Below are 27,566 nucleotides of genomic sequence, written 5' to 3' on the forward strand. Positions count from 1 at the left end.
AGACGGTTTCCGACGCGCCTCCACCTCCACCATTCCCCCCCCCCCCCCCCCCCCCGGCGCGCGGGCGAGCGCGGCGCCGAAGCCAGACGAGGAGCAGGGCAAGGCCGGGCGGAAGTCGCTGCGCTCGGCGCCTTGGTTACCGCGTGTCCCGCCCCTTTGCGTCATCGCCGCGAGCCCGCGCGCAGCAGCCCGCGCGGCGGCGCCGGAGACCGCGGGCCCGGGCGCCGCCCCCTCAGGTGAGGGCTTCGTCTGCCATCCTTCGCGCCTTCCCTGCGCGGCCCCTGGTTCTTCTTCCTCCTCCTCTGGTTGCCCAGATAGCGCTGCGCGGGCCCCGCCGCCTTCTCTGCCCACCGGACCCCGAGGTTGGCTGACCTAACCCCACTGGGCATGGGGGTCGGGAGCCATCGCCTTGGCGTCGCAGGGAGTGCTTTTCCTTCTCCGGGCTGAGGTACCCCAAGGCTCTAATGTCTGGACCTTGGACATAGGCGGGAATGCCGGTTGATTACGATGAACAGGAGGTTGGACAGCAGCCTCGTTGAAACAAGGGGTTAGGGAAAGGCCGGAGGCTGGAGTAGGCGGGCCTGGAGGTTGGGGTGAATACAGGATGGACAGAAGTCGGACGGCGTGTGGATTTTGAATGCTGACAGTAGAGAATGATGTCTTGGGTTCTGCCCTTGAACCAGGAGCCAACATGTTGGTGATACCTCCCGGCCTGAGCGAAGAGGAAGAGGCACTGCAGAAGAAATTCAACAAACTCAAGAAAAAGGTAAGGGGGTTTAGGGTGGTGGCCCAGCCTTTCTCAGGCTCCGAGGAGATGGGGTTCTCCTGGTCATGCTCAGAGCACACCGCTTCTCAGCGCAGCCTCACCAGTATCCGCACATCTGAACCCTCCCGTCTTTTCTGCTCAGTCCCCCATGGAATTATGGTCATTCCTGTGGCTTTGGTACTATCCAGGAGCTGGAGATTGTCACCATTGGATTCCCACTTCCATCCAGAGCTTTGCAAGCCATATAGACACCCAAGCTAGGGCCGTCTTGTTGCTGCTAGATAGGACCTACAACACTTAATAGGCCCTAAAACCTCCTCTCTGACTTTTCCCCCTGCTTCAGCAGGATCTCACGCTTTAGCCCGGGCTGGATTGAAACTGTGGCTTTGGGCAGCCTGGACTAGCCCTTCAACCTCCATACTCGTTCACCCCACACTCAGCTCCCCTCTAGTCTAGTGACACAGCAAAACGTTGGTCAGGCCTGTCCGTGTTCTTCCCTCCCTCTCCCACTTGCTCCTTTTTCTTCCCCCTTGAAGCAGGAGCTCAGTACATAACCCAGGTTGGTCTTGAACTCCTGGGCTCCTGTAATCTTCCTGCCTCAGCTTCTCTGAGGGATAGGAAGCACAGGTGCACACCACCAGACTCCAGGTAATTCCCCTATTTACTCATGCATACCAACCCCTCAGAACAGGGTTTGGCTCTGCTGCTTTGGGGGCTCGCTTGATCCCCTGAAAACACTTAAAAAGTTTCACACTGTGTGTAGAACAGAGCTCTGAAACCTCTGCTCAGTGTGTCTGTCAAAAGAGACAGAATTATTTACTCTTAAAAACGCCTTCCGTGACCGTCCCTGAATTTTTACCACCCTGGTTTCTCTGTCTGAAATATCTTCTCCGCCTGTGTTGGGTAATTCTCCCCAGGACTCAGTTTAGTAGCCACTTAAGCATCTCAGCGTCTTCCTTGTGTTTACCTGTGACTGATCAGTGCTGTTAACCATCCTCGGCTGTCAGCTAGTCATTATGTTTCTTGGTTTCTGTGTTTCTTGGGGGTATGACCTATGTGTTTCACTCTTATACAGCCTCAGTGAATATGCAGAAGGTGGGAGATGAACTCCCCAAGGAAGACATTGAGGGCTTACTTACAGCTTAGATGGTAGGGCTTAACTGTTGGTCTGGTTGGTTGGTTTGTTTGTTTGTTGTTTTCTTTTTCTGTTTTTTTGTTTTGTTTTTTTTGGGGGGGTGGGTTGGTTTTTCAAGACAGGGTTTCTCTGTGTACCCCTGGCTGTCCTGGACTCACTTTGTAAACTAGGCTGGTCTTGAACTCACAATGATCCTCCTGCCTCTGCCTTCCTGAGTGCTGGGATTAAAGGCTTGTGCCACCACTCCCGGCTTTGTTTTTGCTTTTCAACATAAGAATATGAGACTGGAAATCCTTTGGACACCGGACACCATGGTTTGGTTAGGTTACATATTGTTGGCATTGTGATGGTGTGGAGGCTGGACAGGTTAGTCTAGGGACAGGGACAGGACCACATGAACTGTCTCTGGAATGGTACACCTGAGAGACCAGTGCCTTGGCTGACAGACTGCTCTTCTCACTGACCTCTCTCCTTCCCAGAAAAAGGCCTTGCTGGCCCTGAAGAAGCAAAGCAGCAGTGGCACAGCGAGCCAGGGCGGTGTCAAACGCTGTAAGTGATGGAGATGGAGAGTCCAGAGGGGAGCGGCAGAGGGCTGCCCTCCACAGCCAGCGTGACGCCTCCCTCCCTGTCTCCCTCTCTCCCTCCCTCCCCTCCACCCCAGCACTGTCAGAGCAGCCTGTGGTAGACACTGCCACAGCAACAGAACAGGCCAAACAGCTGGTGAAGTCAGGAGCCATCAGTGCCATCAAGGCTGAAACTAAGAACTCAGGCTTCAAACGCTCTCGAACCCTAGAGGGGAAGCTGAAGGTGAGCACAGTGAGATGTTTGGGGTGCCCTTGACATCAGTGAGACCCCTCCAAGCAGGAAGGCAGGGGGATTAGAGGAAATCATGTATATTCAGATATAAGCAAGTTGTGCTGATTTGAGGATTAGGGTGATTTTTTACTTTTTAGTCCTTTTTGTTCCCTGAGACAAACAGGGCCTTGCTCCCCAAGCCAGTATTCAGCTTCTGAACTCATGGATGCTCTCAGCCTCACAGGTCGCTGTGGCTAGGAGGGTGTGCCAGCATACCTCACCGGGGTGTTAGGGTTCTTATCGCCTACACAGGAAACCTGGTGATTCCTGGTTTCTCTTTTCTACATTTGTGCTTCCTGGCTTGAAGGGGGGTTTGGATAAACCAAGCCACCCACTCAAAACATGCCACATCAGCTGGGCACAGTGGCTTAGGCCTTAGGCACTTAGGCCGAGCTCTAAGCCCGAGGCCAGCCTGGTCTGCAGAGCTAGGCAGCCAGGACAGCCAGGGCTACACAGAGAAATCCTGTCTCAAAAAACAAACAAAAAGACCAGCAAATCATCAATGAGAAGTACAGTAGGAGGAACTAGATGAGAAGCCAGGAAGAGAGGGGGAAGAGGGGTTTTCCTGGTCCACACTAACATGGGTGTCTACCCTTCCCAGGACCCTGAGAAGGGGCCTGTCCCCACTTTCCAGCCGTTCCAGAGGAGCGTGTCTGCTGATGAGGACCTGCAGGAGGTAATGGGTTCTGGGGCCCTGGCAGTTGAGGGCAACAAAAGATCCACATAGTCTGAACCCATTCCAACACCTGGGAACCATCTTATCATTCCTTGTCTTTTATTTTCCCCAGTCATCCAGACGACCACAGAGGAAATCTCTGTATGAAAGGTTAGAGAGAGACGGCTGTTTGTTGTGGGGTCAGTGGCCATTGGACGGTTTGGGGCCGAGTGGAAGGAGCAAGTTTTGGGGGGGGGGAGCGTGTTGACCCCACAGGTCTGGAAGAAGACCAGGCCCCTTCGGTCCTAACCGTTTGCCTCTCCCCAGCTTTGTGTCTTCCAGCGATCGGCTTCGGGAACTGGGACCAGATGGAGAAGAAGCAGAGGGCCCCGGGGCTGGTGATGGCCCACCTCGAGGCTTTGACTGGAGCTATGAGGAACACGGTGGTGCCGGCTCCTCAGCCTCCCCTCCCCGAAGCCGCAGCCGGGACCGAAGTCATGAGAGAAGCCGAGATAGGGACCGGGACAAAGACCGGGACAGAGACCGAGACAAAGAAAAAGACCGAGATCGAGACAGAGACCGGGATAGAGACAAAGACCGGGAGCGAGACCGAGAGCGGGAGCGAGACCGGGAGCGGGAGCGGGACCGAGAGGGCTCTTTCCGCAGTGAGTGGTCTGGCCAGGGTGGGGGCCTGCTAAGCAGAGGGTGGGGTGGACTCAGCGCTGACTGCCATCCACCCACAGGGTCAGACTCGTTCCCGGAGCGGAGGGCCCCTCGGAAGGGGAATACGCTGTATGTGTATGGAGAGGACATGACCCCCACCCTCCTCCGAGGGGCCTTCGCTCCCTTTGGAAACATCATTGACCTCTCCATGGACCCTCCCAGAAAGTAAGGATGAGCATCGTGGGGAGGAGGCAGCATGGGGACACCGGGGCCGTGGGCCTCTGCTGACCCTGCTTTCTCTCACCCTAGCTGTGCCTTCGTCACCTATGAAAAGATGGAGTCTGCAGATCAGGCCGTCGCTGAGGTGGGGACTTCTCCCTCTCCTCCCATCATTCCTGTCAGCCTCGTGGTTCTTCTTTATAATACGTGGTTCTAGAGGCAACTTTCTCCTGACTGAGAAAACCTTCATCCTCTGATTCCTATCTGGTCTTCTCCCAGGGCAGCAGCACCTGACTCCGTGACACTTATCCTCTGTCCCCTTCCCTCTTGCCCCACAGCTGAATGGGACCCAGGTGGAATCCGTGCAGCTCAAAGTCAACATAGCCAGGAAACAGCCCATGCTGGACGCTGCCACTGGCAAGTCTGTCTGGGGCTCCCTTGGTAAGGATGGGGCTTCTCTCATCCCTCCCTACAGCCCAGCACTTTTTGTTCCCTCCACATCTTTTGAGCTCCTTGAAGTGCTAAAGGTCAGGACGTGCCTGCGGGTGGCTGTCTGTCAGAGGTGAGGGAAAGAGGGGAGCATTGAAAAGGTCTCCCAGCAGCCAGCCCCAACACTTGGGAGGCAGAGGCAGGTGGACCTCTGAGTTCAAGGACAGCCAGGGCTACACAGAGAATCTGGTCTTGAAAAAAGGAAAGGTCCCCAGCAGTGACTGGCAGGGCAGGAAGCAGCAGCCAGGCTGTCCTCTCAGGGATGTTGTGGGTCTGGCCCTCGGGTGGAAGAACAGGCACAGAAATGTAAATCAGTGGCCTGTGTGTCTGGCACTATCCGAGATGGGGATTTCTGGAGAAAAGGATGACCTAAGAGTGGATGCAGGAATGCAGGATGTTGGGTAGCTCAGCTGTTTGTACTGAGCACATCTTCCGCAACCCTGGCACGCCAGGCTGTGCAGAGGAACCATGAGGAGGGTCCAAGCTGAAAGCCCAGGCCATGTACCTGGGTTCTGACAGGGAGGGGTGGTGAGCAGAGGCAGGGTACGAGACCAAAGAGGGGGCCTGCCTCTTGGCCCTACAGCCGTAGGGTGGAATTCTTGGGTCAAGGACTGTGAGAAGAGAGAAGCTGAGCACTTAGGTTCTGAGGGGTCCCAGAGGTCTGGTGTGGCCCATGGGGTTTCTCAGTGTGGACAACCCAGTGTGCCTGAAACGGATTTTTCTGGGAAGGGAGTAAGCAAAGTCCCTGCAGACACCAGCAAGGAACCGGGATTGACCGTTACACCAGTACGGGCCGGCGAGATGTTCTCATCTTTAATTTCCGTGCAGTTGACGGTGGTAACGGCATTTGCAGTGAGAACAGTCGGATTCTGTGAGCCACGTGAGGCTCCGGCCACCAGAGGGCAGCGTCAGCACCGCTGGCCACCAGGGCTCTGGACCTCAGGGCTAAGCCTTCTCTGCTTCAGACCTTAACTGTCACTTTCCTCCCTCCTTAGCTGTCCAGAACAGCCCCAAGGGTTGCCACCGGGACAAGAGGACCCAGATTGTGTACAGTGACGATCTGTAGGAACCCTCTGGATGGCTTCTAGACACGAAGCTGGATTCCTTGTGCCTCACACGCCCCCAAGCTGGTCTCAGTAAACTCCTGGGGTAGAAGCTTATTCCCCTCCATCAGCCTCTAGTTCTTCAGCACTTGGGGTTGGGGTTAAGCCTTCCAAAGAGGCTGTCAGTGTTGATGTTAACCAGGGCACGGCCCCTGCTCCCTCACCCCAAGAAGATGTGGAACACACTCTTTCTCACAGCTGCTGCTTTATTTTGATCCTCACCCCCTCCCAGCAGGAGGGCCCTTAGAGGAAACCCAAATCCTCATCTTTGAGTTTCTCCTTGAGCCAGGGCAGCACCTGGAAAAGGTTGACGTGGAAGTCCCGGGCATAGGCAGGCGCCAGCTGTTGCCGCCTCTTGTCTCTGCAGACATCCACCACTCCCCAGCTGATCACACCAACCTGTGGGGGTCAGGGAGTACCTGGGTCATGTGACACCTTGGGGTCCCCAAAAGCATTGAGCTGGCCTGAGGAAGTCCCTGGGAGCCCAGCTCCCTGTCCTCTGTGCCGCACATGAGCCAGACACTTGGCCCTCACTGGCCACTTGGGGTGGGCCCTGGGGGCCACCACCACCGGCCATGTGCCTCAAGCTCTCTGTGTGGTGCTGGCCCCGGGCATCTCCCCACACACTGGAAACATGAGCACTCACTTGAATGAAGCGGCTCCTCTTGTGGATGATGAGAGGACCCCCAGAATCTCCTGTAGGAGAGAGGGGCTGTAGGGAAAGCGGCTGGGCCTTGTGGCCTGCGGCACTGGAGAGCCACCTTACCTTTGCATGTGTTGGGGTCAGCGTAGGGATCCACCCCTCCTGTGCAGAGGAACCTGGGGGTGACCACCTGGGAGACGTCCTTGACCTTGTCATAGCCGGGGGCGCGGAGAGCATCTCTCTCACAGCTACCTTTCTGTAGGGGAGGCCTGTGGTGAGCAAAGCCAGCTCGGGGGAACGGGGCCAGGTGACGTCTCTGGAACCCCCTTCTCACCTTGTCCCCGTTCTTGATGTACACTTCCTTCCGAGTCAGCCTCTTCCCTTCCTCAGATACAAACAGAGCTTTGATGTCCTTCACAGGGAGCAGCTGTTCCTCTGGACAAGGGACAGGGTCATGCGAGCTGTCCACCCGGAGTCCCTCCTCACCTGCCACATGTCCCTCGGGCCCTTTTAGGCCTTGAACCGAGCACGGCTCCACTCTTAACTCCCTCTTGGCCTAGCCCAGACCATGCCTTACTGTGCTGCTTGCAGGTGGCTGTCTGAGGAAGCCGCAGGGCTCGGGTGGTTCCCTCCGTGCAGGGGAGACAGATGGGCCTGTTCAGGAGACAGGAGGACAGGCGCGCTCAGAGGCCGCAGACGGCCTGCTGTGCCCTGGGCCTCCAGCCCACCTGCCCCCGCACCTCGGGGACCCCCGGCCTGCTCACCTCAGGGTCTGGTCATACTTGAGCTTAGTCTTCAGCTTGACGAGGGCCACATCGTAGTCATAGAACTCGGGGACCCCTTCTGCCGTCTTCCCATTGATGTTGTAGTTGGGGTGAAATAGGACCTCTTCAATCTCCAGGTCCCGCCTCTTCCCTCCTGAGAGCAAACGGTACTACGCTCAGTAGGCAGCCTCCTGCCTCTGGCCCCTTATCGTTGGCGAGGGTCTGAGGCAGGGGCCGTGCTGAGGACAGGCGAGCGTCCTGAGGGTGGCTGGGGTCAGAGGCTTGCCGCGTCCTTACCCACGCTGACCTTGATGGAGTGCTTCTGATCGTCCACGGTGAAGCAGTGTGCCGCTGTCAGCACAAAGTACTCAGACACCACGGCCCCCATGCAGTTCTCATGTCCTTTCAGAGGGCGCTGGCGGAGAAGCGGCGTGCTCAGCCTCCACCTGAGCGCCGGAGGCTGGCTTCGTGTGTGCTCGCTCAGTACTCTAGCCCTGCTTCTCTCTCTCTTTTTTTTTTTTTTTTTTTTTTTGCTTTCAGACAGTTTTGCTGTGTAGCCCAGGCTGACCCTCAAACCTAAGGGAGCCCTGCTTCCACCCCCAGCCCTGCTTCCACCAGCACATGCCCACACAGAGCTGCTGTTTTCAGACAGTTTCGCACATTATTGGTATGGACTGTGGACACGGCGTAGCCCATGCAGGTCGGGAGGCCCTGCCCTGCCTTGGCTTCCTGGACAGCCAGGATTAGACCTGGCTGGTGTGGACGTTTCACCACTCCCACAAGTCCCCATGGCTGGGATGCTTACAGTGACCGAGATCTTTGCCTGCCACGGTTGCTTGTGATAATCGGTGCCGTCCGTGTGCCCCCACACCATGCCACAGAGCCCCAGAGACTTGGATTCATCTAGCAGGAAAAGAGAATGCTGAAGGCTCTGTTGGCTCCCTGCATTTTCGCAGGCCGCAGAGGGCCACAGAGGGCCACAGAGGAAGGGGAGGGGCTCCCTGGGTTAGATGAGGAACCCCGGTGGAGTAGTGAGAAAGGACCGAGACCAGGCTATCTGAGGACTGCGCCTGGTCAGCCCAAGTCCTGGTGCTGACTTGCTGTCCCTGAGCCTGTGTGGCCTCAGTTTCCACATCCATAAAATGGCTTCTCAGAGTTCTCAGACTGAGATTAGGAAGTGAGATAAGAGTAAACACTGCTGGTGGCAGCGGCGGGGCTGCAGGGTGAGGACAGAGAGCCTTCCAGATTGCCAGGGCTTTGGGGGGAGGGCAGTGGGCAGCCTCAGTCCAGCCATGCTTCCCCATACGTGCCCCTGTGTGTTTGTACCAATCATTTGGAAGAAGACGTCCTCCAGGTTCTCCATGTCCTTGACCTTGAACACGTGGCGCTCGTTGTCCTTTTTGGAAGCCAAGGCATTGATGTTCACGGGGTCCACCAGCGGCCCCACCCCAAACACGTACACGTCTGAGGGAGAGGAGGAAAGGCTGAGTGTCCAGCCCCAAGGGCTGAGGGAGCTGAACCCTGTGGGCCACTCACCCAAATAATCCTCCCGTGGGTTTTTGCGGTCCCTGCCGATGTACAGCAGGTCTCGGATGTCTTCAATGACAGCGACAGGGTCTCCGCCCATGTTGTACAAGCCTGCACAGGGCACAGGGACCACAAAAGTGGGCCAGGGCAGACACGCTGGCCCAGGAGCTGGGGGACCGTGAGGGAGGAGAAGCCTCACCATCCGTCATGATGATGATGACGTGGCGGGTTCGGTTCCAGCCCTCCGGCGGGGTGTCCTCTGCCCAGCTCATCATGCTGTACACGGCCTGGAGAGCCTTCTTGGTGTTGGTCCCCGACTTCAGCTTGTGGTCTGTAGAGAGCAAAGAGCTCATTCCACTGATCTTCCAAGCCATGAGCCCAAGAAGTCTATGACAACTGAGATCCCACATTCTTTAACTTTTTGTTTGTTTTTTAGGGTTTTGCTTTGCTATGTAGACCATGCTGGCCTTGAGCTCACAAGAGACCCGCCTGATTTTTGAATGTTGGGATTAAAGGCGTGTGCCATCAAGTCCAGACGATGTTTAGCTTTTGTTGTCAGCCCCTCACCCTGGCTCTCCCTGCCCTCCCAGCTTCCCCGTCCCTAAGCTCTGACCTTCATAACTGATCTGGTTGAGCTGCTCCGTGACCCAGTCGGCATCACTGCTCTTTTCATCAGACACTCTGACCAAGATTTTGGGGACTGTGGCATATGTCACGAGACCATATCTGGGCCTCACCCCGTAACTCGCCACCTGTGGGTGAACAAGAGGTCGGGACATTAAATGGAGGACAGCGAGAGCCAGAGTAAGAGGCTCAAGGGCAGGAGGGCAACAGGACCTGGAGCCCGAGCATCTGGGACACAGGGAGCCAGTCCTCAGGCAGTGAGGGCCACAACAGGTCCTCTCCTCTCAAAGGGAGGGGAGCCCCGCCCTAGCCCTACCTTCTCAATCAAGTTAGCAAGACAGCGCTTGGCCCCTGTGAAGTTGCTGGCTCCAATGCTGTCTGATCCGTCCAGCACCAGGTAAATGTTCATGGAGCCCGAAGGGTCCAGGACGATCTTCCTCTTCTGTTGTTCCCCTGGGTTCCAGCAGACACTCAGCCTCCAGCCTCCGGGGTGCACACTCCCTGGTGGGAGCGCCCTTCCCCAGCTTCCCGCCCGCCTCCCTCCTGCACGCAGACCTGGGCTATGGCCGTCCTCAGCATCCACTCCTTCTATCGTCTCCGTCAGAGAGGACAAGAATGCCTCCGCCACCTCCTCAGGGGTGTCGTACATGAAGGAATCTGAGGACAAAGCAGGTCAAATGTCTGAAGTGTTAGGGCAGAGTGATGAGACCCAGGACGGGAGACAGCTAGCGTGGAGACAGCAGGGCAAGGGCTGACCCAGGGTGCCGGTCAAGGGTCACCTTGGCAGGAAGGCTCAGTCCCGCTCCACGAGCCACCTTCCTGGCATCTTCGCTGCTGGGAGCCACGCAGGACAAGCCCCCGGCTGCACTGGTAGGTAACTGTGTCTTCAAGGCGATACTGGCTGCCCACCTTCCTTGTGCCAATGGGAATCCCCGGGTTGGGACAGTATCCCGCTGCGGAGACACGAGGACAACCTGAGTGTTCCTGCGTTCCCGGGGAGAAGCCCTCGGGGAGAGGGTAAATCAGGGGTACCTGCTTCTCACCTCCATCATCACAGATCGCTGTCTGCCCGTCCCACCGGCCATTCGCCTGGCAGGTGCGGTTAGCAGAGCCCCGGAGAGTGTAACCGTCGTAGCATTGAAAGGAAATCTGGTCACTCAGGTTGTAGTAGGGCGACCGGGGCCAATACTCCCCATTTTCAAATTCCTGTGGCCGTGGGCAGCGGATTGCTTTAGGGAAGATGGGAAAGTCACCAACTGCTCTTTCTAGGTCCTTCCTGATCTTAGAAATGCTGTCACTGAGAAACAGTGCCTGCCCAGGCCCCTCAACCCTGCTCTCCCCTCCTCTTGCGTTTTGGGGTTATGTTTTGTTGTGAGGCAGAGCCTCAAGTGGCCCGGGCTCGCGTCAAGCTCACTATGAAGCTCAAGGTGGCTAAGCTGCTGCCCCTGACACACTGAGCGGGAGGGCTGCAGGCCCGCCGCACACCTCTTCTCCAAGTGCTGCTTCGTGCCAACCCAGCTACATTCCTACACTCCCTTCCCAATTCCCAGCTATTGTTTTCACTGCCAGGGCTGCCCGACGCCGGGGGAGCCCTGCCCGGGTGCACCACAGAGGTGCGCCTGCCCTCTCCCCACCGCTCGGCTCGCCTGCCGCCCTGGCCCTGCCCCCCCCCACCCCACCCCCGCTCACTCCCGAGTCTCCAACCTCTGCATTCCACCTTCTTGACAGTCTTTTGGTCTCGGGTCTGCAGGGCGCTCCAGGAGCCCGTGGATCTGCAGGTTCGGGTCTGCACAGGGTATGGGTAGAAGCCGGAGGGACACAGGTACTCCAGAGCCTGGCCGTCTTGGAGGAGTCGGAAGGAGCCGCCTTTGATCTCCACTCCGTCCAGCGAGCAGGGGATCTGGGGCCGGGAGTCAAGCACGGGAGTTGTGCTCACCTCTGAGGAGAAAGGCTGGTGAAGACTGGCCCCAGACCGGTCAAGGACAGGTGCTGGGGACATGAGGATGGTGTGTCGTGTCCTTTGCTTACCTGAAGAGGAGAGGCCTAAGACCAAGAGGAGCAGGCAGAGCTGGAGACTGTCCATTGTCATGGAGAGCAAACGAGAGGCCAGTGGCCAGAGGCCTCTCCAGTTCGCCCTGGGTGCCCACTTGACTCCCTGTCCAAAATGAAACTCCAGTGCTGGGCCTGGCTACACCCCTTTCCCACTGGCCCCTAGTCTTTTATGCAATCTGCTCTGGCACCTGCAGCTTGGCCGGACCGGCCTACACAGGCACTGCTTCCCGGAACATTCACGAAGGAGGGCCCCCGCTCAGCTGCCAACTGAAGAAACAGAAACTATCTGAGCCCCACCCTTTGCTGACCAAGGGCCAGAACTTCCCTTTCGGAGTTCCCTCTTAGCCCCCAGACCCTCCTTACCAAGACCAACCCCCCCCCACCTTAGAGGCCAGGAACTGCGTGAGGGGCAGAGTCCAGCGCTGTTTGTGCAGCGGGTCCCTGACCTTCCTGGAATCTCCCTGGCCTCCCCCTCCCCCAGACGCAAGACAGACATGTGGAAATCACTGACTTTTTATTAATTTCATAACTGGGAAATTCCATGTGAAGGAGAAAGGAGCACCAGGGTGCACACTAGGAGGAGACTCGCACACGCGCAGGGCGAGGAGGCTGGGACAGTGGTCCAGGCACAACCCTGGGGCTTCCCCAGCTGAGTGAGGACACTCGGAGGCTGCGGCCAGGAGGGACTGAACAGTAAAGGACTCAGTGACCATGTTACAGGGGCAGAAAGTTCAACACCCCATCCAGGTGCTGCCTCAGCCAGGGCTGCAGGCGGAAAAGGCTGATGTGGAAGTCCCGAGGCTCGGTGCCCGGGGGAGGCTTCCTTCGAGAGTTCCTGAGGGAGGAGCCTTGACAAGGGTCGTAAAGACCCCAGCTCACCAGGCCCACCTGGAGGGAAGAGACAGCAGGGTGGGGGACAGTGGCAGCCCCACTCAAGCCTCCACCGCCCGGGGTTCCCTCAAAGGTCCCCCTCCTGGCCCTGGCAGCGAGAGAGCCCCCTCCAGGGCCCACTCCTCACCTGGAAAAACCTGTATCTCCGCTCAAGGAAAACCGCTCCCCCGGATTCTCCTGCAGGGAAGGAAGAGGCTGAGTGTGTGCTGATCACAGGGCCGCGCGGCCTGTGCCCCGGGAACCGGGACCGGCTGCCTACCTCTGCAAGGATTGTCGTCGCCCTCCATCCCGCTGCAGAGGAACTGCTCTGTCACTACCTCACTGACGTTTGTCAAGCTGGGGAAGATGTTTTTGTTTTGGGAGACGGCCTTGACACAGCTTGTCCACTGCAGGGGGGACAACGGGGATGTGCCAGGAGATGTTAGGCAGACCAGCGAAGCCCGAGGGGAGGAAAGACTCCAGGCTGCTCCCCCCCCCACCCCCCGCGGACCCCAGCATCCCTGCCTGAACTCTCACCTCAGGCCCTGTCCTGAGCTTAACATTCAGTTGTTTCCCATTCAAAGCCACAAAATGTGCGGGAACCTTCTGCTGGGTCATGAGCTCTGTCTCTGCATTGGGGAAAGCCCGCTTGAGGTCCAGCCTGAGGACCTCAGCCCAGCCCCTGCCGGCCGGCCCCCGGCTCAGCACAAGTCTGAGGCATGCAGGACTCACCATGGACTCTACAGGTGGTATGGCCGCGCCTCCGCAGTGCCATGTTGGCCTCCAAAGTGCAAGGAAGGCAGATGGGCCTGGGGAGAAGGGTGAGTGTCAGGCCCACCCTCAGGGCCTCCCGTGGAACCTTCCAGAACCCCGACCTCTGAAGGGTGCCCTTTCCACCCGGGCTCAGGCACCTGGCATGGGTGGACATTTTCACTCTCTGGGCCAGCTTCAGCAGGGCAATATCATCAGCATAGAATTCCTTGATGCCCTGGCTCTGCTTGGCATGGACATTAAACCCTGGGGCGATTATCGCCTTCTCCACAAGGAATTCTTTGCCGTGCTGGGAGGCAGGGTCCCCTGGGAACAAAGGTGGGTTAGGCTGGACCCAAGGCTTCAGAAGGACCGTGGTGACTCTGGCCTTGGCGAGAGGGGTCTGCTGCAGGCCCTCCCGCCCCCGCTTACCCACGATGACCCTCCACAGGTGGCGGTCCTCCATCGGAGAGTCATGGAAGCAGTGAGCGGCTGTCAGCACCCACTGGTCAGAGATGAGGGACCCCCGGCAGGTCTCCTTGCTCCTGGGCTGCAGGGAGCGGGACAGCAGTCAGGGCTCTCTGGGGCTGGATGTCTTCCCCTCTGTTGACCCAAGCCCTGCCCCTCCTCCCCGATACCTTAAAGGTGACGTGCCAAGGGGTCCTCTCCTGGTTGGAGGCGTTGGCGGACATGTTCCCCACCCCACAGATGGTGTCTGTGAGCTTAGAGACATCTGTGGGTGAAGACCAGGTGGGGAGGGAGGTGGTTGAGGCCCACCGGTCCAGACTGGCACCGTGAGCCACCCCACACACACTGACTCCCCACTATGCCCCCTGCTTCAAGGGGGCAAAGCTTGCTTACCCAGCATGTGCTCAAAGACCTGCTGCACCGCCTTCACGTCCTGCAAGATGAAGGCGTGCCTCTCGCCGTCCTTCTTGGAGCCCAGCTCGTTCAGTTCTTTCCAGTCCACGTCCAGCTTGCCCACCCCAATAGCATAGATGTCTGGTGGGAAGGATGGAAACCAGCAGAGCCTGTGGCCGAGCCGACACCCGGGACACGAGGCTGGGCACTTGAACCCAGCAAGCCGACAAAGACCCGAGCTGGATGGAAAGTGTCTCCTCCACCCCCGGGTGACCTCCTCTCCTCCTGCCAGCCAACCCTGCAGTGTCCTAGCTCCTCAGATAGGCAGGCACGCTCCCTCCTTAGGCCTCTGCTCCAGCTGTGCTGCCGTGCCCCAGACCCTTCCACGCCAGCCCTGCTTGGTTTCACATCAGGCTGGCTTCGAACTCACAGAGATCCTCCGGCCTCAGCCTCCCAAGGGCTGAGATTAAAGGGATGTGCCACCTAGGTCTTTCGCCTTGTAGGAGGTGGAAGCAGGAAGATCAGCCTTGTCTACCTAGTGAGCTGGAGGCCAGCCTAGGCCTGTCCCAAAACTAAAACAGAAGAGGGCTGGGAAGATGGCTCGGTGGTCAAGAGTGCTCGCTGCTCTCCCAGAGGACCGGAGTCGAGTTGCCAGCACCCATTGCCTGTTAACTCCAGCTTCAGGGGAGGCGATGTGCCCTTGTAGCTTCCACGGGCACTCACACAGACACACTGACACGTGGACAAAAATAAATATGTTTATAAGAAAAATAAGCAAAGGGCTGAGGACACAGCAGAGTGCTTGTCTGGTAGGCACAAGACCCCTCATTCAGACCCCAACACGGCAGTAAATATAGGAAATCTGAACCCGAACGTTACTAGTTGGACACCGTGGAAACGGAACAGAAATTGGAGTGACAACAGAGGTAGAATTTGGGGTTTTGTGGCTACAAGCCAAGGGTACCTGGGGCCACCAGGCCTCTACATAGCAAGACCTTGTCTCAAAAACAAGCCAAGAGGGGTTGGGGGTTTAGCTCAGTGGTAGAGCACTTGCCTAGCAAGCGCAAGGCCCTGGGTTCAGTCCTCAGCTCTGGAGAAGGAAGGAAAAAAAAAAAAAAAACAGCCAAGAAAAACATTTTAATTGCTTTCTGGCCATAGGTCAGCCTAGCGCTGAAGAATTCTTTGTTTCCTTAGCAGCTTTGCCTACCAATGCGTCACCTCTCCGTCTACAGCTGAAGGGACACTGGAGGGACCTTCCCTACCAGGAAGCCAGGCCCGTTCTTCCCACAGCTCTCTGAAATGTGAGAGAGACGGTGGTAGCTGAGAGTACCCAGCCTCTCTGCACATTTTCCTCAGCACCCTCCCCTACCTGCCTGCGAAGCCAACCGCCGTGGGCTGCCTTGCTTCTCGGGTGAAGGAGGGGCCCCAGTCCTCTGGAGATGCAGCCAGAGCAGGGGCCACGGGCACATCGGTGCTCGCTCTCCCAGGCGATACTCAGCCACCGCCACACAGGACTACAGGGAGACCCTCAAGGCTCGGGGCCAGGGCTAAGTCACATCAGACCCCTGACAGGGCACACCCCCCCACACCCCGACAGGCTGGGGCAGAGCCTCACCCAGGTAGTCGGTCCTGTTGCGATTGATGCCCAGGATCTCTCTGATGTTGTCCACTGCTGGCTTGGGAGAGCCACCCATGTTGGACTTCCCTAGAACACAGAAGGGGAGAATGGTCCGTCAGGGCTGACCCCAGAATTCCTTGCATCCCTGGAAGGAAACACAAGGATCGTTCGGCCATGTCAGAACACGCCGTTTTGGGCTGGAGAGGCAGCTCTTCCAGAGGACCTGGGTTCGGTTCCCAGCACTTACATGGGTGCTCACAGCTGTCTGGAACTGCAGTCCAGGAGATCCAACGCCCTATCTTGACCTCCGAGGGCGCTAGACTCACAGGTAATGCACATACATACATGTGGGCAGAACAAGATAACACAGAAAACCGAAGTTTCTGTGTAGCGAAGGAGTCGGCAGAGTGCACGGCCCACAGAGCGGGGAAGGCCCCACCCCAGACTGCAGACAAGGTTAACACACGGAATTTACGGAGAGCCGGAGAGACCAAGTACTAAGGAAAATTAACTTCCACTAAATGGGCAAGTGAACAGAACAGACAATTTTCCAAAAACTTGGGTTTCTCTGTGTAGTCTTGGCTGTACTGGAACTCACTGTGTAGAGCAGGCTGGCCTGGAACTCACAGAGACCTGCCTGCCTCTGCCTGCCGAGCGCTGGGATTAAAGGTTTGGTGGTACACCGCCTATTTTTAATCGTGTTCAATAGCCCTACTCGTCAGGAAAATGCCAATGGAATCTACGTGGAGATAACACCTCACCCCAGTCAGAACGGCTGTCACCAACAGATCTGACAACAAATAGAGAGGGTGTGGACAGAGAGGACTCTCTGCACCGTTGGTGACCCACTGTGGAAATCACTTCTCAACAAATTAAAAATAGAACTGCCACACGACCCAGCATTTCCACCCCTGGGCATATTCCCAGAGAACTCCACGCCCTGCTCTGGAGATATTTGCACCACCATGGTTATTGTGGCTTCATTCACTAGAGCAAAGAATTGTTTGTTTAGGTTTTTGAGACAAGGGCTGGCTGTATAATCTTGACTGGCCTAGAACCTGGCATATATGCCAGGCTGCCCTTTTCCTGGTAGGCATCTGCCTCTCTCTGCTTTCACAGTGCTGAGATTAAATAGCTGTGTCACCGTACCACACCATACCCAGCTGCTCGTTTTTGTTTTGTTTCGTTTTCCAGACAAGGTCTTGTATTGAGGCTGACCTCTAACGTGCTGCCTCAGTGCTGGCCTTTAACGCCTGGTCCTCCCGCCTCACCTACCTCCCCAAGGGCTAGGATCAGAGGTGTGCACCACCAACCACCACGTCTGGATGCAAGCTTCGCATACTCTCCGTCATTTAGTCCTCAGGAACCCCCAGGAAGTGCGGTTATACTTGTTTTAAAACCGAGAGAGCTTGCTGGGTGTGGTGGCACACACCTTCTAACCAGCACTCCAGGAGGCACAGACAGGCAGATCTCCGTCTGCTAACCTAAGCCTAGTCCTGGTGGGCGGACTTCTCCAGGCCTAGAATATTTCCAGCCTCTGAGGCTTACTGCTTAGCTCACCCTTTCTAGCTCTTTCTAAACTCTGGTAGGTTCAGCTCAGCTGTCTTGGCTCAAACTCCTCCTGGCTGACTGATTCAATCTGGCTTCGACCTTGGCCTCTGATTGAATTCCTCTGCTTGGCCTCATGCGTGCTTTGGCAATATATTCTAATCTGTCTTCTTCTCATTCTCATCCTCTGGCCTTAAACCTGCTTTGCCTCTGACTCCTGGGATTAAAGGCGTGTCTATACTCCAACTGGATCACACAGACCTTTGAGGTCTTTGAGGTGTGAGCTCTTGCCAGAGCAGCCTTGTTCTGAATTAAAATTCCTCTACACTGGGTGTTGGGGCACATGTTTGTAATCCCAGCCACTCAGCAGGCTGGCTGGGGAAGGCTGAGAGTTCAAGGTCAGCCTGGGCTACAGAGCGAGGTGGCTCACACCTTTAATCCCAGTGCTCAGGAGGCAGAACCAAGTGGATTTCTGGGAGTTTGAGGCTGGATTGGTCTACACAGTGAGTTTCAGACCAGAGAAACCTTCTGTCAAAAACAAACCAAGTGAGTCCCAGAGGGAGAAAGACGACCAGAACACAACTATCCTGGGGCCCCGCCCACACTGACATGGCCGCCAACCATGTCCTCCAGCTGAGGGGTCACCCACCGTCAGTCAGAAGGATGATGGCGTGGTGGATTTCCTGCCAGGCAGAGGTCTCCATGCCCAGTCGATCCATCTGGTTGTTCATCATGATGTAGACACTGTTCAGAGCCTCGTAAATGTTGGTGCCACTGGCGTTTTCATGATCTAGAATGTGCCAGAAGAAAAATCTCTTGAAAACGAAAGCAACAACCAAACCCCTCTACCTGTCGCTGGGGATGGGTAAACGTCTGTGAAACCACCAGACATGGAGCTGCCAGAGCATCTGATATTTTGCATGTCTTTTCAAACATACTGGGATTTCCAGATATGACTGCAAATGCCTGTGATCCCAGCACTCAGGAGGCAGAGGCAGGAGGATCTCTGTGAGTTCAAGGCCAGCCTAGTCTACACAACACGTTCCCCTAAGACTTTGTCTCAAAAGCCAATTAATTAGATTAAAACGGAAATAGTCATCGCATAATCTTCCATCTAAGGCCACTACAAGTTCCCAAGATGTAAAGATGGAGCGTCCGAAGGGCTTGTCCCAGCTGTCTGCTGGCTCCCAGACAGGGAGCATTCGGTGCTGAGCCTTGAGAGGCGCGTGCACGGGGGTCTGGAAGGAGCTGAGCCCTGCGGGGGCATTTGAACGGGGGCTGGCGTTGCTGTGGGAGCCCATGAAGCATGGAAACTGCAGCCAACGTGTGTGCTCTCCTTCTCTCCATCTCTCTCCCACTCATCCACTCCCTCCCTCTCTCCTTCCCTCCCTCCCTCTCTCCCTGATAAAGGGTCTCATGTAGACCAGGTTAGCCTCCATGCAGACACACCTCCATAGGTAGCCAAGGATGACATGGAGCATGGCAGGGTGTTTTTGTGGTGCGGGGGATGGAATCGTGTCCTCACGCTTGTTAGGCACACCCTCCACACCTTCGGCCCCCTCCCCGCTCCCGAACCTCTCCACAGGTGCGGGTTGGTGCTCTCCCCCTCCCCCACTGGAGTGGGGCCTCAAACCTTTATATCGGATGCTGTCTAGGCTGTTGACCACCTCTAGCCCGTTCCGGGATTTCTCATTCAGGACCGACAGGATGACCTTAGCCCGAGAAGCAAAGGTGATGATGGCGACGCTGACCTGTATCTCAAAGCTGAAGATCTGTGGAGGGCAGGAGAGACTCGGTACAGGGCGGGTGTCACAAACCAAACAAGAGCAGGTCCATGGGACATAGAGGGCCTGTACGCACAGCTCTGAGCACAGGACCCTTAGTCAGAAACTCAGCCCTCAAGAGAGGACCTGACACGTGACCCCCTCCTCATTCCACCTGCCCATCAGCTCAGCGAGGGGGCGTGATGAGCACTCAGTGATAAACTGAGCCTTGCAACTTCAGCCTGGACCATTCTACTGATGAGAGGTGCAGGAGCCATGCAGCTGCTCAGTTTTAGGCCCTAGGACAAAATTTAAATTATGTTACTCAATTTTAAGCTGCTCCTGTCCTGGGCAGTCAGAGCGCCCATCTCCCTGGGATTACAGACACACGGATTCCAGAGATCTGAACCGAGCCCTCTGCAGACGGTGCCTTTCACACACTGGGCCATTTCCCCAGTCCTTCGTTGGCCCCTGCAGTCCAAGGCTGGCTCCGACCTGCTAAAATCCTCCTGCCTCTACCATACCTGGCTTGGAATATGAAATCATTGGCTTGTTAAAAAATTACGATTGCTGGGCGTTTTGGCGCACGCACGCCTGTAATCCCAGCACTCAGGGAGGCAGACACAGGCAGATTCCTGTGAGTTTGAGGCCGGCCTGGTCTATAAACATGTCAGCCAAAGTTACACAGAGAAACCCCGTCTTGAAAGACAAAAATAAACAAACAAATAAAGCGGTTATTCAACAGGGGCTCCAGATTCTTCTGGCAGAGGCCGTAGGTTATCTAGATATCTAGATGACGCTCTCTCTGGACGCTAACTTCCTGAAAACACAGCTGAGCTCTGCTTCCTCGTGGTGTCTCCTGGCTCCCAGCCCTGGGCCTCATCCGCACTAACACTCATGAGGTAATGATCTGATCAGATACACTGGATCCCAGCCCTGGTGGCCAGGGGAGACTTCTAGAAGGAGGTGGACGGATTGGGACCCTAGCAAGGGGGAAAAGCCAGCAGGGCCAGGGAGCAGCATGGCCCTGGGCGCTCGTCTCTGACCCTGTCCACCATGAGGGAGGCGCTGTCCTTGGAGATGTTAAAGTCCTTTTCCGATATGCTCTGAGAGGCGTCGAGCAGCAGGTAAAGGTTCAGGTGACCGGAGCGCTGGATTTGGATTCTACGGCCCAGATTTTCTGAAGCAAACAAGAAATAAGGCACTCAGCTGCCCCCTCCCCCCGTGCTCCAACAAGGTCAAGCCAGCCACCCAGCACCCAGGTAACTTACCTCTCCCCTGCTCCGTCCCAGCCCCGTCCCAGACACTCACTCACCTTTCCTTTCCTGGATGGGGTTGGTGGATCCCAGCAGGTTGGTAAAGGAGGTGCCTAGGGCAGACACTACATCATCGGGGAAGTCGTAAGAGTACGGCTCTGTGGGAAAGTCACATGAGGGTCAGCCAGGACCAGGACTGGGTGGGGAGTCCCCAGGACAGAAGATACTCACGCCGGCAGGTGGGCTCTGTCCCACTCCACACCCCACCGCTCTGACACTCTCGCTCTGCAGAGCCAGTCAGCACCAGGTTTGATGAGGAGCAACGGTAACTGACCTTGTCCCCAAGGTCAAAGCTCGAGCCTGTCCGAACTGTGCCCACTGAGATGCCCGGGTTGGGACAGTGGCTAGCTGCAAGTTGAACAAAGACAGGTAAACAGGAAATGTGTGCCAGGCTCATCTCCCTTGTCCTCCGTGCCATGCTCTTCCTCCTTCTAGACTCCCAAAAACCCACGGGTTCCTCTGAACAACAAAACCCCACAGCACTGAGAGTTCAAGTCCTCAGCCACCCAGCACCTCAGCACCCTGGAGCGCTCCAGGCCTGACCCAGGCAGCATTTCCATTTCCTAAGCCACCAGGTAATGGCCACACACCATGAGAACGGTGGGCCAGAAACCTAGAGGCTGATTCCAGGTACGGAGGAGGGTGTGGAGTCGCCAACGGCCAATGCTCCCTTAAACAGCTGGAATGTCCACTGGAGAAACCCTGAGTCAGGCTGGAATCTGCCAACTTATCATCGCTCTGGAGGCTGAAGCCTGGGATAGGTGGTTCCCAAACTCTTCGTAGCCCCAAACCAGACAGACGTCACTCAAATACCGAGCAGAGCAATGAGTGATTCTCCATAATGCACTCCTGTAACACACTGCTATACAATAAAGAGGCAACATCCAGGGCCGCCAAAAGCAAAGGCCTGAACAGAGGGAAACAAGATGGGGGCTGGAGAAACGGCTCCTCCGTTTAAGAGCTCGGGCTGCTCTCCCAGAGGAGCCGAGGTCGATTCCCAGCACCCACATGGTGGCTCGCCGCTCACATGTGTGACCTTGGCTCTAAGGTATCCAGCATCGTCTTATGTCCTCTATGGGAATGCACATGTGTAGCATACATTAACAGGCACGCGCACACGCGCGCGCACACACACACACAAAAATATTTGTTAAGGAGCATATCCCTTGTGATCCCTTTTGTATGAGGTGGAGGAGCATGGGTGAGATGGCTCAGTGGGCAGAGACACTTTCTACCAAGCCCCACAACCCAGTTCCACCTTGATTATCAGGCCCTTGGAGCTGTCCTCCGACCTTCACACGCACACAATTTTTGGAGTTGTCTGCATAAACCAGGCTGCCCTCAGACTCCTCTTGCCTCTGCCTCCTGAGTGTGGCATGAAAGCTGTGTGTAGCTGAATAAATACATAGTTTAAATTTTTCCTCCCGTGGAGTTTGGAATATAGCCCAGTGGTGGAGTGTGTGCCTGGCATGCCAGAAACGCTGCGTCCCATCTCCAGTCACACACAAATTGCACACTTTAGTACAGGGAGAATATATGTCACTGAAAACAAATTATACTTCTGTCTGAATAACTGGCTACTTAGGAAAGACTCAACAGGATGCCACTGGCTAGCTGGGTGCCGGTGTGGTCCTGCTTCCCGGGGGCCAGCACCTTCCGTGAGCTGGCTGGCTGGATGTGGGTGTGGCGGTACACACAGAAGCAGTTCACGGTCAGCCTGGGGCTGGAGAGACGGCTCAGAGGTTAAGAGCGCTGGCTGCTCTTCCAGAGGTCCTGAGTTCAATGCCCAGCAACTACATGGTGTCTCACAGCCATCTATAACGAGACCTGGTGCCTCCTTCTAGCGTGCACACATGCAGGCAGAACATTACACATAATAAATAAATAAATCATTAAAAAAAGAAAAAGAAAAAAACTACACTGAGCTACTCAAAACCCTGTGTTTAAAGCCAGGTTATGGTGCATGCCTGTGATCCCAGCACAGTAGCAGGCAGATCACTGTGAGTTCAAGGCCAGCCTGATCTATAAAGCAAGTACAAGACAGCCAGGGCTACAGAGAGAAACCCTATCTTAGAAACCAAAAAGAAAGAGAGGAAGAAAGAGAGAAAGAGAGGAAGAAAGAGAGGAAGAAAGAAGGAAGAAAAAAGCCCTGTGCTTAGAAAACAAAGTGACTCCAGGACTTCTGGGAGGCCTGCCTCTCCTTGACACCATCCACAGGGCTGTAAAGGGCACCAGGTTCCCCAGCAGCTGTTCAGGAAGTCTAGAAGGCAGGACTCTGCAGGAAGAGCCACACACGGCTAAACCAGGGCCTGGGCCTCGGGGGACAGCGAGCTACTGATGGCAGCAGGTGGGCTCTGCTCCCTTGGAGCGTTGCTTAGCAATTTCAGCTCCATTAGCCCATCTGGAGCTGGAGTTACTGGCCACTGTGAGCCCAGGATGCTGGGAGCCAAACTCTGGTCCTCTAGAGCAGTAAGTCCTCTAACTGCTGAGCCATCTTGACAGCCCCACTATTCCCATTTTGCAGATGTGACAACCGAGGCACAAGAGGGTAAATGATCTGAACAGAGGCATTGAGCCCAACACTCAGCTCTCAGTCACTCACGGATCTTGTCTGTGATACTTCGTGGGGCTAATACAAGGTGTTATCTTGAAGCATTTAGAGAAGCTGACTGATCAGGTTTGGTAGCTCATGCCTGCAATTTGAACACTCTGGAGACTGAAATGAGTTCAAGGCCATCCTGGGCTACAGAATGAGCTCTGGTGCAGCCTGGGATAGAGTGAGACCCGGCTTCAAAGGAAGGGAAGAAAGACAGGGAGGGTCAGAGAAGGAGAGAAAAGAAAAAACTGCAGGGTTTGTAGAGTCCTTGAGTCAGGTATGAAATCTTTCGGCATATGCCGGGACCGGGCTCCCACAGGGCCACCCCACCGCACCCCCAGGTAACCCACGGCCAGCAAGCTCACCCCCATCGTCACACACAGCCGTCTCTCCATCCCACACGCCATTGGGGCGACAGTGCCGTACAGGGGAGCCCCGCAGAGTGAAGCCGTGCTCACACTCGAAGCTCAGGTTGCCACCCACGGGGTGGGACCCCAGCCGGGGGGTGTATATGCCGTTCTCAAACACAGCAGGGGCTGGACAGCGAACGGCTGCAGAGAGAGAGAGAGAGAGAGAAGCTGGATGTAAGGGGCACCAGGGAGGGGTCCTCTGTTAGGCTGCAAAAACATGGAAAGAGCCTGAGGTGCCCACAGTCCATGACCCCAGCACTTGGTCAGCTGAGGCAGAAGTGTCACTGCAGTTCAAGACCCGCCAGGCTATATAGTGAGTTTGAGGCCAACCACCAACCTAGACTGTATAGCTAGACCCTGTCTCAGAAACAAAGTCAGAAAGGTTGGGTGTGGTGGTGCACACCTGTAGAGCCAGCATTCAGAGGGCAGAGGCTGGTAGGTCAATTGCTGCAAGTTTGGGTCCAGCCTGGGCTACAGAGTGAGACTCTGTCTCAAAGAACCCAAAAAGCCAAACACGGTGGCTCGAGCCTGTGGAGCCGGCAGTCAGGAGGCGGAAGGGGGAGACACAGGAATTTAAGTTCTCCCTCTGCTGCAGAGTAAGTCCAAAGCCACCTGAGTTATCAGGCTCGGCACAAGATTAGATCATCAAAAAGGGCAAACAGTTAATCAAGTAGGAAAAACAGTCACTAGTAGAGAGCTGGCCAAGCAAGGGTAAGACCCGAATCTCCCTTCCCAGCCCCAAAGAAGACCCAGAAAGACCTGTCTCTGGCTACTTTATGGGTTTCTTCTTCCATCCCCCTCTCAACTCCCTAACCCTAGGTAAGAGAGACAAAGCAGAGGGAGGAAAGGAAAGAGATTCCTGAATAAGGCCAAGGGTGGGGAAGGGGGGGTTAGGTTGCTTCCTGCTGATTAGGAGTTCTGAGCTTCTTGGGGCATGTTTGGTCTAATTTCTTCTTGTTTTTGTTTCTTCTCTGTGCAGGACTATTTGACTGCTTAATAAATTACCATCAACAACGCCATCAACAGCCCTGATCCCACCTCTCAGGAGCCTAGCATTTATGTACCCTCTGAAAAGTTCCCAGAATTCCAAACGTCACACAATCACAGAAACTATCTGCAGCTGGAAAAACCACACCTCTGCCAGAGCACGAGGCAAATCATAGTCAGCTGCTGGGGACAGTCCAGAAGCAGCCCCCCAGCCCCACACCTGGGGTTAAAACAAAATCACATTCTTAGAATATGTCTGTGATTTTTAAAGAAACCAAAACTCCAAAATTGTCACTACATAGACTAAAAGGTAAGGTTACTGTTTTAGGCAGTTGGTTGAATACAGTTCCGCCTAGTTGATAAATAGCTGTCCCTCTCAAGGACTGTAGTCACCCGAGTCTCTCACCAAGAACTTGTGTGTTCATGGTGCTCCCGGGCATTCAGCACCCACTTAGAATGGTCAATAATCCTACGGTTAATTCTAACAAAATTTTTCTGTTTTTTTGTTTGGTTGGTTTTTGTGCGTTCCTGGGGGCCTTTGTTGTTTCTGGAGACAGGCTCTCACTTTCTGACCCTGTAGAACAGGTGGCCTCAAACTCATAGAGATCCACCTTTCTCTGCCTCCCTCGTTCCCTCCCTCCCTCCCTCCGCCTCCCAAGTGCCAGAATTAAAGATTGTGAGTCACCATACCCAGCTTTTACCAGTATTTTGAAACTTTCCCTCTCTCCAACTAGTCCTGGGGAACCCCCCTAACAGAAGCTCTGGGCTGACCCTGGTGGGCGCTTCCCAAAACCCGAAGGGACTCACTCACGTTTGCAGACTGCTTTGACCCACCGAGGGGATCTCAGGGTGGGCAGCGAGCTAGACCTTGGGGTCTGCCATTGTCCGTTGCTCTGACACTGTCTCCAGGGTGGGGATGGGTAGCTGCCCAGTGGGCAGGAGTAGGTGAGGAGGCTCCCAGGGGCCCAGCCATGGCTGAGGGTGAAATTACCGCCGACGATATTGACATTCTGAGGGCACGAGCTGGCTGACAGGCCTGTGGGTGTGGGGAAGGAACAGGGCAAAAAGGAGAACAGCTCAGAGGAGAGAGGGGCGAAAAGAGATTTTCCCTTTCACGCCTGACTCAACCTGACCGCATCTGCCACGCCCACAGGGCCCCTGTGACCCCTCTCCCGGCCTCCTACCTGGGCACAGCACTAGCAGGGAGAAGAGGGCCAGCAATGGGGCCATGGTATCCAGGACAGGACAGAGAGCAAACGGAGAGAAAAGGTCATCTGACTTCCCCGAAACCACAGCAGGGAGAGCTGGCTCCGCTGCCAGGGAAAGCGGGGAGTGGCGAGGGGATGGTTCTAGGGGAGAAAAAGAAAAAGAAAGCACAGGCACTCAGCTTTGGGGCAGACCTTTGACCTTCCTTAATCCAAGACAAGATAGTCAACAGATTGTGCACACTGCTCCTAGTCTCTCTCTCTCTCTCTCTCTCACACACACACACACACACACACATACACTGAAGCACGCTTGGTCTTGTGTAGCTTGTGCAAAACCCACAGAGCCCTGCAGAACATTTTATTTATGCTGTTCACTCTCTTTGTGAGTTCGCCACGTGGGTCTGATTCCTGGCTCGCTTGGCTCTTCCTCAACATGTCTTCTGAGGAATCGAAACTGGTCTTTTCAGAACTTCTCAGCTTGTGGGAAGATTTACATTCCTTCCTGGGTCCTTCCCGGAAAACAGGATCAAAAGGAAAGCAACAGTTACATAGAAGGTGGGGAAGAAGGCTTAGAAAAAAAATTCTTATTGGAACATCAAGCAGATAAAATTCCCAACTTGCAAAATAAGTAAGGGAATAAATGAATGAATAAATAAATAAGTAAATGTGGAATTGGTGTTTAAAAGAATGAACAGCATTTTAAAGTTTGAGATACAATTTTAGTTATTGAAAGAGAAAACTTTTTTCACCCGTATATTTTGATCATGATTTTCCCCTCTGAGACAGGGTCTCCTGTGACCCAGACTGACTTGGAATTTGCTAAGCAGCTGAAACTGGCCTCGAACACCTGATCCTCCCGGCTCTGTGTCCTGACTGTGGAGGTAAAACATTGACTCCCACCGTGGGCACCCTGCCATGGAGATGTTTTGTTTGCTTGCTTTTTCAAGATAGGCTCTTACTATGTAGCTCTCTCCTTGGCTGTCCTGGACTCACTCTGTAAACCAGGCTGGCCTCGAACTCACAGAGCTCCGCCTGCCTCGGCCTCCCCCGAGTGCTGGGATCACAGGCGTGCGTTCAGTCCAGCCGTGGGGAATTTTAGCCTCTGTCCTTCAGTAGCATCTGAGGTTGGTTGCTTTTCTCCTTATCATAACAATGTCAAGGGCACGCCCTCCTGGGCCTCTGTCCTTCAGTAGCCTCTGTCCTTCAGTAGCCGCTGAGGTTGGCTGCTTTACCCCCTTCCTGGGCCTCCACCTGTGTGTGTGTGCACATGTGTTTGTGTCTTTGGAGCTCAAGGGACAATTGTGAGTGGAATTTCTCAGGCCCCTTCCACCTTTTGCTGGATGGGGGTCTCTCATTTGCCCAAATTTAGCTGTGTAAGCCAGACTGGCTGGCCGGTGAGCTGCGGGGCCCTGCCTGTCTCTGCCCCCCAACAATCACTGGGATTGCAACACTGTGCCCAGGCTCTTTAACGTGGGTTCTGAGGCGTCCAGACAGAGACCTCACCTCGAACAGCCAGGGCCTCACCAGCCTAATCACCTCTCCAGGCCCATCTTCTGGAGACTGCTGACCTCAGACTCGCTGTGTGGCAGAGGCTGGGCTTGAACTCCTGCCTCTGCCTTCCAACCGCTATGGTTACTGCCACCTCGAGGATTTTCACACACTGCTCTTGTTCACCCTCACACACTCACATCCTAACCCCGTGTGCTCATCTGCACACCCACAGCTCTTCCTCACCGCAGCCACCCTGTTTCCCAGAGATCGCCACAGCCCTGAGGCCCCACAGGTGTGTGGGGGGGGGGGTGGCCAGGGAACAGCTGGGAACGGGTGACGCTGCCCCTGCCCCACATCTTACCTCGCCCGCCAGCTCTGGTACGGCTTTTCCCAAGAGCCCCCTCTGCCTTTCGATGCTATACCTTCCTAAGTGTGCAACACAGGGGCTCCAGCTGCCCCTCTCCCAACCTCTCCCCAGGGACAGCTCTGAAGTCAACTGCATCGTCAACTCCACCCCTCACGGCTGATAAGGAAAGCTGGAAGTCTCCAGATACAGGGGACAGACCTCCATGCTCGCTCTCCTTCAGGGCAGAAAGGTGAGGTCACACCACAGCGCCTGCCCCTCCCCCCCCCCCCCCCCCCCCCCCCCCCCC

The 27,566-nt window shown here is 55.6% G+C and overlaps 3 protein-coding genes across 5 annotated transcripts; 1 reads left to right on the top strand and 2 right to left on the bottom strand.

Moving 5' to 3' along the window:
- The first annotated feature begins 150 nt into the window (after positions 1-150).
- Positions 151-5,942, top strand: Nelfe (negative elongation factor complex member E). 3 transcript variants are annotated; one of them, XM_055592009.1, is made up of 11 exons: positions 151-236; positions 684-766; positions 2,381-2,450; positions 2,563-2,708; positions 3,358-3,432; positions 3,545-3,582; positions 3,739-4,076; positions 4,155-4,299; positions 4,384-4,438; positions 4,632-4,734; positions 5,778-5,942. In XM_055592009.1, the coding sequence occupies exons 2-11, from the start codon at positions 692-694 to the stop codon at positions 5,846-5,848; spliced, it is 1,116 nt and encodes a 371-aa protein (XP_055447984.1). In that variant the 5' UTR covers positions 151-236; positions 684-691; the 3' UTR covers positions 5,849-5,942. The 3 variants fall into 3 exon arrangements, with proteins under 3 accessions (XP_055447984.1, XP_055447983.1, XP_055447985.1); XM_055592008.1 differs by having other exon boundaries at positions 173-448; XM_055592010.1 differs by having other exon boundaries at positions 173-362.
- A 129-nt stretch (positions 5,943-6,071) lies between these two features.
- Cfb (complement factor B) lies at positions 6,072-11,721 on the bottom strand. The gene is made up of 18 exons (XM_055592003.1): positions 11,472-11,721; positions 11,148-11,381; positions 10,487-10,672; positions 10,223-10,396; positions 9,999-10,100; positions 9,760-9,896; positions 9,433-9,571; positions 9,019-9,150; positions 8,829-8,930; positions 8,619-8,756; positions 8,098-8,195; positions 7,590-7,707; positions 7,293-7,446; positions 7,106-7,182; positions 6,863-6,963; positions 6,652-6,784; positions 6,532-6,581; positions 6,072-6,284 (listed from the first exon to the last, which is right to left on the bottom strand). Exons 1-18 carry the CDS (start codon positions 11,530-11,532, stop codon positions 6,129-6,131), a joined length of 2,292 nt encoding a protein of 763 aa, XP_055447978.1. The 5' UTR covers positions 11,533-11,721; the 3' UTR covers positions 6,072-6,128.
- A 271-nt stretch (positions 11,722-11,992) lies between these two features.
- On the bottom strand, positions 11,993-25,573 carry C2 (complement C2). Its single transcript, XM_055592004.1, has 18 exons — positions 25,399-25,573; positions 25,026-25,250; positions 23,183-23,368; positions 20,393-20,569; positions 20,221-20,319; positions 19,952-20,085; positions 18,776-18,914; positions 17,792-17,932; positions 15,592-15,681; positions 13,977-14,117; positions 13,754-13,848; positions 13,548-13,665; positions 13,277-13,442; positions 13,098-13,174; positions 12,903-12,994; positions 12,646-12,772; positions 12,514-12,563; positions 11,993-12,383 (listed from the first exon to the last, which is right to left on the bottom strand). Exons 1-18 carry the CDS (start codon positions 25,442-25,444, stop codon positions 12,210-12,212), a joined length of 2,277 nt encoding a protein of 758 aa, XP_055447979.1. The 5' UTR covers positions 25,445-25,573; the 3' UTR covers positions 11,993-12,209.
- Between the last annotated feature and the right edge of the window lie 1,993 nt (positions 25,574-27,566).

The sequence above is a fragment of the Psammomys obesus genome, unplaced genomic scaffold (genome assembly GCF_907164565.1).
Source record: "Psammomys obesus unplaced genomic scaffold, mPsaObe1.curated_primary_1811, whole genome shotgun sequence".
Lineage (NCBI taxonomy): Eukaryota > Metazoa > Chordata > Mammalia > Rodentia > Muridae > Psammomys > Psammomys obesus.